This window comes from Ambystoma mexicanum, chromosome 6q, assembly GCF_040938575.1.
Source record: "Ambystoma mexicanum isolate Mex_15411 chromosome 6q, UKY_AmexF1_1, whole genome shotgun sequence".
NCBI lineage: Eukaryota > Metazoa > Chordata > Amphibia > Caudata > Ambystomatidae > Ambystoma > Ambystoma mexicanum.
In genome coordinates this window covers 817,166,327-817,183,134 of record NC_090937.1, presented here as the reverse complement: position 1 = coordinate 817,183,134, position 16,808 = coordinate 817,166,327, and the positions used below count along the sequence as shown (strand labels likewise).

Genomic DNA, 16,808 nt, shown 5'->3' with positions numbered 1-16,808 from the left:
CATCTGGACCTTCCGCCTGCTGCCTCGGACCTGGTGCCTCCGGACCCAACATCTGCCCCGGAACTGGTCCACTCCACGCGCGCAGCCTCCCTGGCTGGACCCGGGCTGACGGAGACCCCCGCCCCCGCGTGTGGCGTGCTCCGGTTCTGTGCTGCTTGGGGGGGACAAGCGGGACCGCCGCGGTGGCTTGCACCCCCTTCCTTCCACTTTGGACCTGCGGCGAGGATCCCGTCCTGACCGCCTGCGAGGGGCCACGCCCGGCACCCTACAGCGGGCGCTCCGACTCTGCCGAGCCGCTGGGGTGCTCTGCCCACCACTGGAACTCTTGAGCTCCCTGCTGATCTCTTCCCGCTCGGAACTGCGGCCTACAGGTGAGGAGCTCTGCGCTGGGGCCATCTGCCAGCTTTGTCCCCGCGGCGGCTGCCTTTCCCCTCCCCCCCCCGGATTGCCCAATAACAACCTTGGGGACCCATTGGAGCTGCTCACGTTCAAAGAGGGCCCCCTGCCCCCCTGGCGGTTGCGCAACTGGGTTTCCTGAAATTGGGACCCCCTCACAAGTCGACTGACCGGTTGGGCGGTTAACTACATACCCACGGAAGCTGGTCGCCGCACTACGCCTAGTGCTATCTGCCGACGTTGCCACACCTGCTGCAGACCCTCCACTCCATAGTGGCCCGCCTCCTCCTCGCCACCAATTGCCCCCACGTTGCGATCACACAGCACCCAGACTCCTACTTCCTGCAATGTCGAGCCGCTCCAAGGGGACTGCCAAAGGGGGTACCATGGACAGGTTCGCTAAGGCGATTTCTCGAGCCGAAGCGGTCCACATGTCGCCCCCACACGAGGTGCTCGATAATGAAACCATTCCCGGAGCTGCGGCGCCAGATCTTACCGCACTAATGGAATCGATGGCAAAAAACTTCGCCTCATTCCACGAAAAGCTTGACGACATCAATGCAAATGTTGCCTCACTCAAGACTCGGGTGGATCAGGCGGGATCCAGAATCACAGAGGCCGAAAATAGAATTTCCACTAACGAAGACGCTATACACACGCTCCAAGACACTGTGGCCTCCCTGTCGCGGGACATGAAGAGTGTAAGGGCGAAATGTGACGATTTGGAATCTCGTTCACGCAGGAACAATCTGCGCATCATCGGGGTTCCCGAGAACGCTCTCAAAGGGCGGATGGAAGACTCTGTGGAGGAACTGCTTAAAGTCCTGCTTGATAATCCGGCCCTCTCCCCATACTTCACGGTGGAGCGTGCCCACCGGGCCCTATCACCGCGACCTAAACCGGGCGACAGCCCTAGACCCATAATCGCTAGAATCCTCAACTACCGCGACAGGGACCTCATCCTCCGCCTGTCACGAGAGAAGGGTGACCTACGTCTGGAGGCCCACACCATTAGAATCTTCCCGGATTTCTCGGTGGCGGTGCAGCAGGAGAGACGTCAATTTCTCTGCGTTAAGAAACTGCTCAGGGAGCGCAACGTCCCATATGCCATCCTGTTCCCCGCACGGCTCAAGATCACCCATAATGGCAAATTGTACTTTTTCACCGTCCCAGATGAGGCGGTAAAATTCATCGAGATGCAAATTCCGCTCCACAATCCGGGAGATGACCACGCTGGCGACATCTGAACGCGCACGATGTGGCCCAACGGAACTAACTGAGCCTACTGATCCCTGAGTTGTGATATGCTATTGGAAACATGGTTTTGTTTACTATGATGTTGTGGTTCGCTACTGCATGCATTTGTATTGTGGCCTGGCTCCCGATCATGGGGCCAATGCATCATTAATCCGGCCTTCCCTTCAATAATTACTGTCACTTGTCGCTTAAATCGCAATGCCTCGATGCCTCTGCGGCAGCCCTTACTCCCTACTTGAGATGGGGGGGCATCCGCCATGTGGCTGCTGTAAATGTTTGAATTGTAATTGATTTGCTACGACGCATATGCTGGTCCCTGTTTCCCACTTAGATAGGCGGGGCCATACACTGAGTGACCGCCGACACTGCTCGTCTTGTAACGGAACCATCTGGTTCCAAGCGTGCTAGTGCACGGCAACGGCGCACCCCACTGCGATTGCACTGTTCTTGGATACACCCTTGTTGTGGGTTAGCCCCTGTTGGGCTTTTGGACAGTCTGAGCCAAGTTGGGGACGGCTCAGCTGCGAACAGTTTGGGGAGGGGAATGTTCACACTGCTAATCTTGGGTTGGTGGTGAGGGTGGCGGGCGGGAAGGGGGAATTATTTAAAAAAGGCACACGAGGTTTCGCGGCGCGTACACTGAAGGGCACCAAGCGCACTCTCAGCCCCGACTACTTGGGCTCACACTACCCCTGGACATGGGATGTTCACTGAGTCACGCATTGTGCGATTAATTACTCACTAATGAAATGCCTACTGTCATAATGTCCTGGAACATCCGGAGTTTAAGCAACCACACCAAGGCCCGTAAAATCATGGCCTTTGCTAATAGGCATAGCTGTAGGGTATTATTTCTACAGGAGACACACTCCAATGGTCACATCCCAAGGACCATAGCCCCATCATGGGGCCCCGCTAGATTTTTCACCTCTTATTCCTCCCAGTCCAGGGGCGTACTAACGATGATTCATAAATCCATCAAATTCATATTGCATAAAAGCTACATAGATTCGGAGGGACGTTATGTTATATTACACTGCACTCTGATTAATAAGGAATATCTTCTGGTCAACACTTACTGCCCCAACATAGACTCTCCCGAATTCTTTAGCGCGGTAGCCACCATACTGCTGGGCTTCGTGGATGTACCAATTATATGGGGAGGTGATCTGAACCTTATTCTGGACACTGTCCTGGATAGGACTGGTACTGCTACCAGAGCTCTGTCCAGTGCTGCACGTCAGCTACGTAGCCATATACAGATACTGAAAATTTGCGATGTCTGGAGGACACTGCACCCCCAGCGACGGGAGTACACTTATTACTCGTCTGTGCATGACAGCTCGTCTAGGATAGACCTGTTCCTAGTGTCAAGGGAAATTATGAGCAGGGTGGAGGGCTCCTGGATCCTACCCCGCACACTATCGGACCATGCCCCAATCACAGTCACGGTGGAACTGGGGATGCCCAACCCGACGTTCAGCACCTGGCGCTTTAAATCCGAGGCTCTCAGAGACATTGTCTTTAAGGCTGGAATATTGGCTGACATCGAATCTTTCTTCGAGTGTAACTCCCTTCAAGATACATCAGCTGCGGTGAGGTGGGACGCCTTCAAGGTGTATATAAGGGGAATGTCTATTTCCAGAGAGGCTGGAGTGCTGAAAGCGATAAGAGCTGCCCTTGGGCGCTCCGAAGCCAAATTGAAGCAACTTGAGCTCCAATGTACCACGGCTGCTGACCCCGGCACTCTCGCCCAAATTAGTGTTGAACTCCAGATATATAATACACTCGCTATTAACGAAATCCAATACTTCAGCCGCCCACAGGCCGCAAGGAAATATGGGGAGGGGGACAGACCCGGGAGAACGCTAGCAACACTAGTTAAAATGGAATCTGGCCGGACGCAGATTACCTCCATCAAAGACCAACATGGCAACCCACAATGGGCGGACCAACGTATCTTAGACATATTCACTGACTTCTATAGATCCCTCTACTCCCAACCTACCGAACACACCGAACGACACATGCGCGAGCTCCTTGACCAGATCCCCACCACTGAGATATCCCTTCACACCCGGGACCAACTGGACTCCCCGATTACATTGGACGAGATAGTGACGGCCATTTCAGACCTACCCAAAGGAAAGGCACCGGGCCCCGACGGGCTTACCACTGAATTTTTCCAGGAGCACGTCGCTATCTTGGCCCCCAGGCTGCTCGAGATCTGGGACGAGGCACTGCGTGTCTCCGTCCTTCCCCCTTGCATGCGCGAAGCTGTCATCACGGTGCTGCTCAAACCTGGTAAACCTGACGATGAATGCGGATCTTACAGACCTCTTTCCCTCATGAACCTCGACACAAAAATATTTGCTAAGATCATAGCGAACCGCTTTCTACCCATTATGCCAGACTTGGTTCACGAGGACCAGGCAGGCTTCGTCCCCGGTAGGTCCACCTCCCACAATATCAGACGGTTGTTCAACGTTATATCCCGTATGGACCAGGACGTCCAGGCTGAAGCGGTCACTCTGGACGCCCAAAAGGCCTTTGATATGGTCTCCTGGAGATATATGTGGCTGGTGCTTGAAACAATGGGCGTTGGTCCGAACATGATCGGGTTCATCAAACTACTATACACCTCCCCTGTTGCAAGAGTAAGAGCTAACTCACTGACATCTGACCTCTTCACACTTTTCAGGGGTACCAGACAGGGTTGCCCCTTCTCCCCGATCCTTTTTGCATTGGCAATAGAGCCGATGGCGGACTATGTCTGTTCACGCCATGCCCGCAAGGGAATACGACTGTTTGATGATCCCGAAATCATTTCCCTATATGCCGACGATGTCCTACTGTATATCAGGGAACCCACGGCCCATCTTGACCCTATACTAAGAGATATCACTCGCATCGGCACCCACTCCGGGTTCACGATTAACTACTCGAAATCTGAGATCTTCCCTCTTACCAAATCCACCACACAACCCACCACCGAATACCCCCTCCGTTGGTCTCCGGATGGTGTCAAATATCTGGGTGTGCAAATTTCCCTAACCAAATCCACCTTGCTCACCGATAATTACTCAGCTGTAGCACAGTTAGTTGAAACCAAGCTTTCACGGTGGCGCGCCCTCCCATTATCCATGACAGGTCGTCTCTCCCTCATTAAAATGATTCTGCTGCCTAAGCTCCTTTATACCTTCAACAACATACCCGTATGGCCTGGAATGGAATACTTCTCCAAACTACATGCATTATGTGCACAGTTCCTATGGCACTCCGGCGCTGTACGCAAGAAGTGGACTGATATGGTGCTTCCATACAAGCGAGGGGGAATCTCTGCTCCGGACCTGATGCTGTATTGGACTGCGGCCCAGGCCCAACACGCCACTCATTGGTACCCCGGTTCTCCTGCCCGCCCACATGTTAAGTTGGAACGACTGGCAGCCGACGGCACTAACATAATGTCCCTCATACTGCATCAGCACTATATATCTAACTCCCCTATCGATCCAATCAGTGCAACCCTGCGTGCCTGGGCACGCCTGTTGTGTCTGTCATCCGACTCCTACCCTTACTATAAATGGCTCCCGGTATGGGCGTTCCCGGGCCTAGAACCCACGTATGACACTGCTCTTGCCCGTCACTGGGGCGCATTGGGATACCGGGCATTGTCGGATTTCTATCCGGAAGGACGGTTCATTAACCCCCGAACATGGAAACAGGGGCACACCGGATCCGCTCTAGAGACCCTCCAATATTATAGGCTCCGAGCAGCGTTTCGCACTAAATGGCCCTCATTCCCAGATGAGCCCCCTGATAACCCGGCGATCGCATATATCACCAACTCGGGCGGCGCCCGCGGCGTCGTCTCTTCATTATATAAGATCCTACAAGACACCACCCCGACCCCAGCGCTCAGAGCACGCGACGAATGGGCAGCTGAACTGGGCCTAGAAATTTCCGACAGAGTCTGGGAGAAAATGTGCCTACATACCCAAAAGGTCTCTCAATTTCCGCCACCGGGCCATGCAATACAAACTCCTAAACAGGCTTTACTACACGCCGCACAAGACTTCGAAGTTCACCCGCACCACGGTGCACCCCTGCCCTCGCTGCGGAGCAGAGGGAGCTGACCATCTACATATGTTTTGGTCCTGTAATAAACTATCTGAATTCTGGGAAAGCATTCTAAATACACTCACCGAGATTACCGAAGCCGAGGTCGATTCTGATCCCTTAGCAGTCCTTTTCGGGGCCTGGAGAACGGAGGACACTAGACGTCTGGCTAAATTTTTAAACATAAGCTGTATGATAGCCAAGAAATGCATACTCCAGAGCTGGAAAAGTTCCTCCCCTCCGGCCTTTAAGAAATGGCTGAATTTGCTCACCTGGTCGCGAAACTGTGAGGAGGAATACCTGGCCATGCTCCCCGCCCACTCTCGCCCCAAGAACACTTTGGTTATTAAGATAAGTGTTAAATTCAACCCAAGTGAAAATACACCCACGACTGACTTGTCCCCTGCCCCACAGGGGACACTCCCCGCATCATGAGGCCTTATATCATCTGCTTAAGGCCCGCCCTGATGTTATTACTATGACTGCTGTACTGTGATTACTTTGTTGCTTAAGAATAATATGTTATACACATGTGTTGCCTTGATGTGTGTGCCTTGTGAACCTCTGCCTGCAAAAATAAAAGTTTTAAAAAAAAAAAAAGAAAAAGGAACACGTGATAAAGAGAAAAATAACCTCAGAAAGGGAAAGCAATGTGTCAAGGACACGATAGAAAAGCGAGAGTCCTATTTCGAACTTTACGAACGGGTCAAAGTAGTTACCAAGAACAACCTACAAATTAGGGACTGTGCTGAAAAGTAGACCATGGGAGAAGGAAGTTCTTTTCCTGTGCCTTAGTTTGTTTTGATAGTAGTAGGGACAGACCAGATTAGTTTGGACAGAGGACAGATCTTCCTTTGGACTCAGCCTACTTAGTTTGTGCTAAGGAGAATCCTTTAGTTTAAGGATTGTCAGGAGTTTTCCCAGTTTCATTTAATGAAACTGGGAAATCCTTAAAATCCAAGTCTCTTGTCCTTACCCTGAAGGACCGCCACAATACCCTCAGGTCCTTGGTAATAAGTGGTATTGCTTTAAACAGTGAACAGCCTGTATGTTCTGTAGATCTAGGACCAAACCAAGTACCAAAAGAGAAGGAAGCACACACTAGAAGAGGCAAAAGATCAACCCTAAAAGGACAGAAGCTCACAAATCTGAAGCCCACCAAAATGATTTAAGACATAGAGGCGTGGTCAATTTGACCCACACAGCTTTCAAAGATAAATCAACAATGACGGCACATTACTGCAACAAAGATAATACATGATCTTGGGGTGAGCAGTGTCTGGAAAGAATACTCATTGAAGAAGGCAACATAGCACATGATCAAGTTGGGAAGCACTGGCGAAACAAAAAGTACTGATTATTCAGTGGGTGCAACCTAAACGAATTGACGCCCCCTCCTGCCAAATTAGCCTTCATGAGCTATGAAGAGATCAAGGTCATGCACAGATCAATCCTAGGACTTTCCAGAAGAGCTGGTGGTCCTACACATAATAGGGAACCAGAAGTCCAAAGGGATGCCATCAACCACCTGAGAAGGTTCAGAGGGTGAGAAACGGATCCCAATACCAACCAGGCCAGACAAGACTTGGGCATCAGGGTATGCAAAGAGCCCGCAGCCAATAACCAGCAGACAATTAAAAAGGAATTAAAATGACAGTTGCAAACTCCAGATGTCTGTGTAACCATAAATCATCTGCACAGATCCACCGAGGCTGCTTGGTTTTTAATCTGCACAATGGACTTTGAAAAGAAGCAAAAATAGGAAATGTGTAGCAGTCCTCTGGACCCTGTGAAGGCATCGCGATGCAGGCAGACAACAGATCCAAGTTTGATTCACACACTCTAAAAATGCAGGATGGAATACAGCCTAACTTGCCCTATGCTAAGGTGTAATTTCCCCACCTAAAGAAAACTAAGGATTGTCTGTGTCAGGAAGTCCAAAGCAAGTGACAGTCCAAAACCTATACTTGGCCTCACCTCTAACTGTATACAATGTGTAGGGATGTCAGCATCAAAATAAGTAGCGTTGGAATAAAAGTTCAGAGTTTCTTTCAGCTGCTGGCTTGTAACCAGCTTTCTCTTGTCCAGTTCAATATAGTTCACAAGGTACAGGGGTTCCCTTCCCCAAGATTTCAGATCTTTCAGCTTTTCCAAAACACTTCCTTGGAACACTTTGCAGATCTTCCGATATTATTACCTTTCACCAATTCACATATGTAGTTCAGTTTCTTGACTTCAAATCTTATTCAAACACAGGCTTCTTTGTGGGTGCTTTTTGCAGCTTTTCCATATAAGGGTGCACTCAGTCCAAGCGCAGTAGTCAGACCACACGGTCCAACCATTACAGGTCCCACAACCGATCCACCTTGCTTCCTGCTTTTCCATCAACACGTGGCCACAGCTTCAGCTTGACAGTGGTGCTTAATTCATTCACATATGTCACACCCTGTTGATATTGTATCATGGCTTGGTTTGCCATAATGCACTTGTGGCCCTTTCTTATATTCTCCTGGCTCTTACAAATGCTGGTTTTCTCATGATAAACAGTTCCTTGAATTCTCTCGCCTTTTTCCAATGTTGGATTTCTCATATGATACAGTTCCTTGTATCAGGAAGTTTCACAAACTTTCTTTCACCCCAATCGGTATTCTAAAGTGCTTAAACTTGCTTCCATTCAAATCAATGTTCATTGCTCGCTTTGCGTGCTTGCATGCCATACCGGTGTTCCCCCTGCTTGGTACACTCACCGGTCGAAGCTTATAGCTTTCCCACAAGGTCTTCTACAGCCACGGGTTCCTCGTGTGGTGCCTCGCTTAGTCTCCCAGCGCCTCTGAGGCTTCGCTCATGCAGCAATGCTTCTCCTGCAGTTTGGGTTTCACACAACCACTTTGCTGGGTCACGCCAGTCTCCCGGCCTCCAGCATCTTTCCGCTTCACTTGCCGCTGCATTTGTTCTGCATCTTCCAAAGGGTCTCGATTGTACTGCTTGCCACGCCGCTTTTCTGGAGAGGTCTGCTTTCACCCAGCAATCCGTAGCCCTGCTTCCACAGCGGACTCCAATTCCACAGAACTTCCTGCTTTAAAGTTCCCGCCACCATGAATGTTCCAAAAGGGACTAGACCGCTCACTGTCGAAACGGCAGTCCTGCATTACTGTTGCTCGCCTACTCCTTGTCTCATTACACAACAGATGTCTGTATGTGTGTGCGTTAATAAAATGAGGATGCGTTTCTCTAGTTGGTCTTTTCCTCGTCCCGGTACCAAACTGGTGTTTCTTGGGGAAGGTTTTGAGGGAAGAATGGGGAAAAGACTGACAATGGCATATAAACACGTGAGGGACAGAGGACTCGTTATAAAAGGGACATGGGGGGATATCATGTCTCATGTCCCCACTTCCCAAGCCTCCTCCATCTAGGTGATCCTCCCTTGCATATCCACCCCCAGGGTCAGTATCCAAGAGTGGTTGCCTTTCCAAGCCCACCCGAGAGGAGGATACAGATGGAAAAGTAGTGAGGACGCCCTCGGGTTTCTCACAACCCACTCTGACCTCTAGGTTAGGGTCTGCAATCTATTTGAAAACAAGGGTAATTGGTCAAGAAGGCAGAAAGCAAACAAGTCCATATCAGCAATGCCAAAGATGAAGGAGCGAAAAGACCAAAAAAATACATTTGCTGGGATCCGGGAAAGGAGAAGTGTACTATTAGGCTAACACATGCGAAACAACGGAAGGGCAAGAGCCCCCCATCTGGACAATGATCTGCATGGGGCTAAGATTCCCAGAAGACCAATCACCAGGTTGGATACCTCATCCACCAATTTCACTTTCAGATCTGCAAGAGGACCTCGAGACTATGCAAATGTCACTGGGTTACGGTATAAATCCACATAACCTAACACCTGATGTACAATTCACCTGGAAAGAGGATCCTCACTGTGGCACTACCAGCACTGTCTGATTTAGATCTGTGTAACTCAATAGACATCACACACGTTTCGGCACCATGTCAGTAAAAACTCACTGCCTTACAAGGATTCTAGTGCTACTAAGCTAACATTCAGGCAGACATTTTCTCATAGCTCAGGAGGTTGTCTGGAGATATGTGTTGCTTGCAACACCAGTAATTTTGTCACTTGGTCTCTACTTGGGGCAGCCTATGAGCTCTGAAGTCTACAGGACACTGTTTAGTAATTCTCTGAATTCTTTATATTTTCATGCTTGCACTAGGTGATAACATTTTACACTGAACACTGATTGAACCTTTCCATCAAAATAGATTGACTAGTTACATGTCTACCACTGAGACAAACGTCTGGGTGATTCATTTTGGGCATGAAGAACCATGTTTTAACTATTTGGTATATGGCTGTGAAAAACCGGTGCCATTAAACTTTCATTTCTATTAACCAAGACATTTTACCAGTGTAAGTGCCAATGACTGAGCTACTTTGAACCACAAATCAAGGTCTAAAGCAAGTGCAATCACATAAATCGCATAGCCAATAAACAATTCATTAAAGATGTTGCTAGGATCTGTGCGTTTAGAACAATATTTGTTGATAAAGTTGGAGAAATGAGGCATTTTTAAGAGATTGAGCCCTTCAATAACAAATTACTTTACCTGACCTTTCGGTGAAATATTTTACCTTTCCCACATTTTATTAGCAAGTGGAAGTTCAGTGGGGGGAGAAAACTACCCACATTGCAAGTCAACAAGGGAAGATGAGATGCACGTTCTCTTCTTTCCCCCCTATTTTATACGGTTTCCAGAAGTTGGCTTACGCAATGGAGTACGTATTTGTAGAGAAGCCTTAATCTACTGTAAAAGCACTATATAGAAGCATGTGATCTTTGGATTTGAAATGTTTTAGCTGGAGCACTGCATTACCGGGCACATTAACAAACAAAAATGCCTCCTGTGTTTAGTTTCGGCTACTCAAATATGATTTATAATTCAGAAAATCTATTTGCGCTCTGCTAAATGCTGAAAGATGTATCATCATGCCAGGGAGGAAATCAATCTACTAGTGTAAATTTGCCATGATCGGTCATAGTATATTCTGATCTATGCACAGTGCAGCTGTAGAGAAGACTGAGAAGACCATTTAGTGATTATAGGATTTTATATTTTTTTAAAATAAAGTTACTTTAGGCAATTCTTAATTTTTGTAGATGTACACTTTTTAATAATGTATAGAACATTTTATCTTGGGGTACATAAAACATTTAGATACACATTTTAAAATGTTTTAACAGCATTTGGATTGAAAAGCTTTCCTTATTCCTTTTGTACTTTGTCGTTTATGGATTATTACTCTTCAGAATAAACTAATAGTAATAATTAAGTAGAACTTGCTTCAGCTATTCAGCACCCTCTTTCTATTGTGTAGTTCAGCTACAAAAGCATCCTAAATAGTAAAGTTCTACACTTTTTTATAGCACTACACACATACTGCATAACACAAGTAAGGAGCATTTATTGTCCAAAATAAGTGAGTTGGTCATTTAGAATTTGTAGTGCCCGTCAAGACAACAGCACACACTCACTGCTTTGAACACTTCAGATACATTGTACTCTTCAGAAGGGATCCTATCCTCCACACCATTTTATTTGCATCTTACGTGTAGTGCCTTATTGCACTAGACTGGTGCAGTCTACGACTCCCCGCCATCTCTAAAATGTAGTATAATTATTTTAAAGAAACGACTCCATAAAAACTTAAAGAACCTTAAGAAAAGCGGGTGAAATATTTCACAATAAGTCTGCTGAGCAGAGCCACAAAAGAAGTCATCAACAATGTACACTTAAAGCTACCACAATTAAACACCTAACCCACATTGCAGAATCTGACCTCGGGGCGAGTAGTTGGAACCTAGACTATTGTTTGCTGCCAACCATTTCTTTCACAGCCGCAAGAACAGAACAAGCCAAATACCTGTGCAGTTGCTGCCAACATAAAAGCACCTCCAATTGGAGGCTATGGTATGTATAATACACACGTCCACTGGCCGCAGCTACGGCTAACCACACACAACACAGCAAGGACTACTACTAAAACTTCTGTTGTGCTGCCCACATAAATTCTCCGCCTACCAACACCCCTTGACAGCAGTATGCGGTGCAGTCCTACGATCGTTTTGGGCACGCTGAACACATAGCGATTCATTAGCACTGATCGCAACCCCATTCTTCTCCGGGCACTCATCCCCATGCCCGACTACATGGGTCGCCTTTCTACCGGAGCATGTTCAGCATCATAATCGTGCCCCAGGACATTAAACACTCTGGACTCCGGTCCTCTGAGGAGGTTTCCACTAACAGCGCACTGAAACTATAACAATGGTAACACTGGTGCTATACAAATGATAAGTACAATACAATCAGTGACCTCAATCAAGTGCATACATTTGCTGAAATGTGTAGTTTATCTACCAATGACTAAGTAAGCATGTTTAATGGTTAGCAATTGCCACACTAGAAGGCATTTAAACTATTTCATAACCGTGTTAATGAATAAAGTTACATTTTTAAACTAGGAGTACAACGCCAGTAGAATTAACCATACATTTTCGTAAGGCTTTACCGCACCGCAAAAACTGTTAACCTATAGCACACGCGCGAGTCATCTGTTAAAAGAAATTAAAGAAAGCACGTCTGCATTGTTGGATGCCCAAATGCTTGAAAACTAGGAGGATGTGTGTGCTCACATTTTTACCTAGTGCTTACAAATAAATTACTCATGCATTCATGAACGGGAAAGCTCATATCACACATAGGTAGACCCATTACTCTGTGTATTGTACCATGTTACATGATATTTGTCAGTGGTAGCAGACAATCTTAGTTCCACTATAAGCCGCCAAGAATAGAAGTTATTTGCCGAGTCCAAATATGTTCAGGCCATCTTATAGGGGTAAAAATGCCGGTACTTAGATAATTGTCATTTCATCCATTTCTTTAGTGTCTCTGGCCTTGGTGTACAATGTTGGTTTAGACAATTCTTTACAATCTTTGGTGTGGTATCTGGCTCAGAACCAACAAGGCCTCCCCCGGCATAACGAGTTGCAGCCTAATATAAAAGGTAGCCAGGCTATGCTCCCAACCACTGATGTTGCCTTGAACATATGGTCAGGCGGGCAACTGCTTTGCTGTGTACGTTATTTCGATGGATTTTTCCAGCCTAAATTTGCATGAAACTGAATTTCAAATTATGTGATAGCCTGTACTTCCTAAAACATATTTCCATAAGCATACATATTCTTGGTGTGTCTTTTCTAAGATCCAATAAACCATCTTTGGCTTGGCAGCGTTCACTACAATGTCCCTTGAGGATATGTGAATGGTGTGTCATCAATGAACATTTGAATTGCAGTGGGTCCTGGAGGAGTGGATGGCATCATGTGCACAGAGCACTGCCAGAGGCTGCACTCCGTTGCATCTTGCTCAACACCTCTGAGCTCACACAGCAAGTTATTAGTGTAAGCATTGCAAAGAAAGGGCACTAATTTGCAACCCATCTCCGACTTCTCTACTGCTGAAACACTGCTCAACAATCTCATCAGAAGGGACATACTGTAGAAAGGTTCATATGCTGCTGCTTGATTATTTCCATTACTTCTGGTTCTGCGACCATATTCTTAAGTATGGACCAGAGGATATTTTGATTTGGTCCAGGTAAAGCGGAATTTAAGTCCATGGAGTCTTAAGCACATGAGGTGCTTTATAACAGAGTTTATTTGATCATATTAGGCCTAAGTTAAAGCAATACTCTTGTGTTCCAAAGACTGCCCTGAAACCAAACTGGAGGTCGGTCAACAAGGCACCGTCTGCAGCCCAACCCTGGAGTCTGGAAAATCGGTTACTGCAATGCTTTTTGGGACGCTTTTAAGCTGGAAGACTATGCTCTTCAAAACAATATTTTGCTTACCTATAATGGGATTGAATAACATCAAGCACAGAGTGCAACTAGCGAGTGTGCAGTAGGGCACGAACAGCTTTGCTGTTTCAAGCTCATTCTTCATTTCGCACTAGAAGGTTTCTCAAAAGGTGACACTCGATGTTTCCATTTACAGGGTATAAAGCACTCCAAGATTGATCCACCCTAATGCCTAAATAGGTTTCAAATATTGTTTGCCAAAATCAAAGCATTACATACATTATTAAAGAAATTAAACACAGTAAAAAATGTAGCGTTAAGCACCCATTCCAAGGGCTGAAAATGATGTTAACAGCCCGAAGCCCAGGTTAAAGACCGAGTGACGGTACATCGTTTAACGAGTGACCCGGGACGTTGACACCCGTTCCAGCCCTTGGAACAGGTTCTTAATGCTATTAGCACGCCGGGTTGCCAATCCGGCAACCCAGGGTGGTGAGAGCAGTATTTCCTTTCTATGAACAGGAAGCCTCATGGCATCCCGTTCATGGAAAGAAAATACTTACATAAAATGTCCGGCACAGAGCTGTAAGGCAGGGCCTCCTTAAGGAGCCCCTCTAACTTTTAAAGCGGATGAAGGCTGCAGCGGGTGTCGCTGCCACAATCAGGGGCTGGGGAGGGGGGTTGAGGTTACTTAAAAGAATTAAGGGAGGGTGGGGAGAAGATGGGGCTTTGAGCGGGGGAAGCAGCCATCAGGTTCCATGTAATGCAAGCTTAGATCAGTAGTTCAAGCCTGAGATCCAAGGAACCTGATTGGCTGCTCCCCTCAACACGGGTGCCAATTACATTTAAAGCCACCATTGCCTGATCAAGACTTTTTTCACTGCCATGTTCTATGACCACACATAGAATCAAACTTGCATTAACAAATACTGTATATCCTCAATCAGCATCAGTCCCCAAAACCAGCATGTAAAACAACCAACATGAAAACATTGCCTAGGCTGAGCACTTTCATGTTGGCATGATTTATGTGCTAGGCTGCATTTGAGTTGCAAACTCAGCATAGGCCATAAGGATCTGACATCAGAAAATACACTGAGTAACAGCTAGTGAGTGTCCGGAGCCCTTTTGCAGCGTTGCGTCCATGTTAGAACCAATTTGCTGGTTTTCTTTTTGTCAATATTTCACAATTTACTGCACCGCGGTGTGTAGTGCCTGCCCCAGCCTCCCATAACCCCCTTTCCGCTCCCAAACCCGCCTCCCAGACCCAACCCTGATGCTGCCGTCTGATTGGGCCTTCCGTCCCATAAAATCCAAGTTCACTGGGCAGCCCCATCAGCTAAGGGCCCCAAGGCAAAGGGCAGCACCTACAGAAGCAGCTCCAGTTGGTGTCTGCTGGCATCAGCCGGGGAAGCAGGAAGCCGGCAGTCGATGACCAGCAGCGACAGACAAAGTAAGTGTGGTGTAGACAGGGGGCACAACAATCACTGCACCTCACCAAACTGGCCCACTTCTCATATTTTATCTTTCCCTACCCCCAATAGCTTGCAGCCTGCATGTACCCATTTCTATTTAGCAACTGTTCCCCCCCCTCATAGACGCACCGAGTTGTGAACTGTATTGCCTAGCCATGTCTCATATCTAGAAAACCTGTTAGTTAGCGACATCTCACTCTTAAGTGGACCGTGCTCTAACTGCGATAGATAGTACAGACAGAATTGTGATTTATTCTCCACCGACCGGGTGGCCTTGGACCTACCTTACCTGTGACCATCTGTGCACTTGCACGATCCGTACACACCATGCCTGAAGATCATCTGTCTGTTCTCCCTTATCTTCACCCCTAAATTGCACTGGTAAAACTGCACAATCGCCGTCAGGCCTATTAGCTGCCTCTCAAACTATTAAATGTTTTTTACGCACTTACTCTGCCTGTGCAAACTATTATCGTCTCATAATTTCAAAGGCTCTGCACAACTGTTTTTCCCCTATGTTCCCACCCTCCTTTAACGTTTTGAAACACTTGCCTGTGTATAGACTCTTTATAAACAATACCATACCATTATCTTGCATCACATCTAGACAGATTTGCGATTGTTAGCCTGCATCACATCTAGACAGGAATGTGAATATTAGCTTCTGGCACAGCTAGACAGAATTGTAATCATTAGTTTACGTCACATCTAGATAATGATGTCAATAACCAACGCTACTAATAACAAAAACTCATCCTTCTACATACACCCCTCAAGCTCTGAAAAAAACCCCACCATACCTCCAAAGCACAACAAACCGCACGCACTACACCACAACAACAAAATAAACCGCACATAGCCTCACACAACAGCACATGAACACTACCAACTGAAAAATAGACCTAAGCTCAGCAAACTGTGTTGACCAAACTGAAGCTGCCAACAGCACATCACAGCTCTCTTGCACTTGATTGCCCTCTGTCCCACTAACATACCCTACCCTCTTGCCTTTCAGAGTGGCCAGAGCGCCAGTGGACTATTCGTGTGGTAACAGTGCGCAGTATAAATATCCTTTAACATTTACATATGCTCCCAAAAATAGGATAACAGCATGTTTATTCACAAACCAGGAGGACACACACAGTACCACTTCCACGCAAACAAGGCTTGGAAGGACTCAGACATTGAGCAATATTATGTATCACAATCCCTAAAACCACTACACATTCTTCTAGAGATGTGTAGTTAGAAATGTGGCATTAAAGCATCAAAGAGATTAGCTGAGGACGTGGGGATAAAGGCCTGCTGTAAATTAAATTTTCAATACATGTCCTGCCACTCGCTCATTGAGATCTTCAAAACAAACACGTTTGATTTGCAGCTTTCCCTCCTGATGCAGCAAAGCTCAGAAACAGTTAAAGTGGACCGAGTATTCAGAAGACACTGGTCATGTCTTAACATCATACAGCATGGGAGAATGTATCAAATTTCACATCGTACTGGTCTTACCCAAGTTACTCCCACTGCGACAAGAGTTCAATACGCTCAGGTTGAAACCCAGCCTTCCTGAATTAGTCTCTTGATTAATGCACTCAAAGCTATCTTGCAAGCTGAAAAAGAAAATAGAACACAATCAAGCAGCATCTAATCCAGCCGGGAGACACACAGAACACTTCTTGAAAACCGTT

At 47.0% G+C, this 16,808-nt stretch overlaps 1 protein-coding gene across 3 annotated transcripts in view; it reads right to left on the bottom strand.

The window, feature by feature from the left end:
* Window positions 1-16,808, bottom strand: part of FNIP2 (folliculin interacting protein 2) — a 457,199-nt gene that overhangs the window by 161,123 nt on the left and 279,268 nt on the right. For all 3 annotated transcript variants that reach the window (XM_069631342.1, XM_069631341.1, XM_069631343.1), the window contains exon 6: window positions 16,630-16,730. In XM_069631342.1, the coding sequence (XP_069487443.1) occupies window positions 16,630-16,730 (101 nt within the window). The remainder of the gene's footprint in view (window positions 1-16,629; window positions 16,731-16,808) is intronic.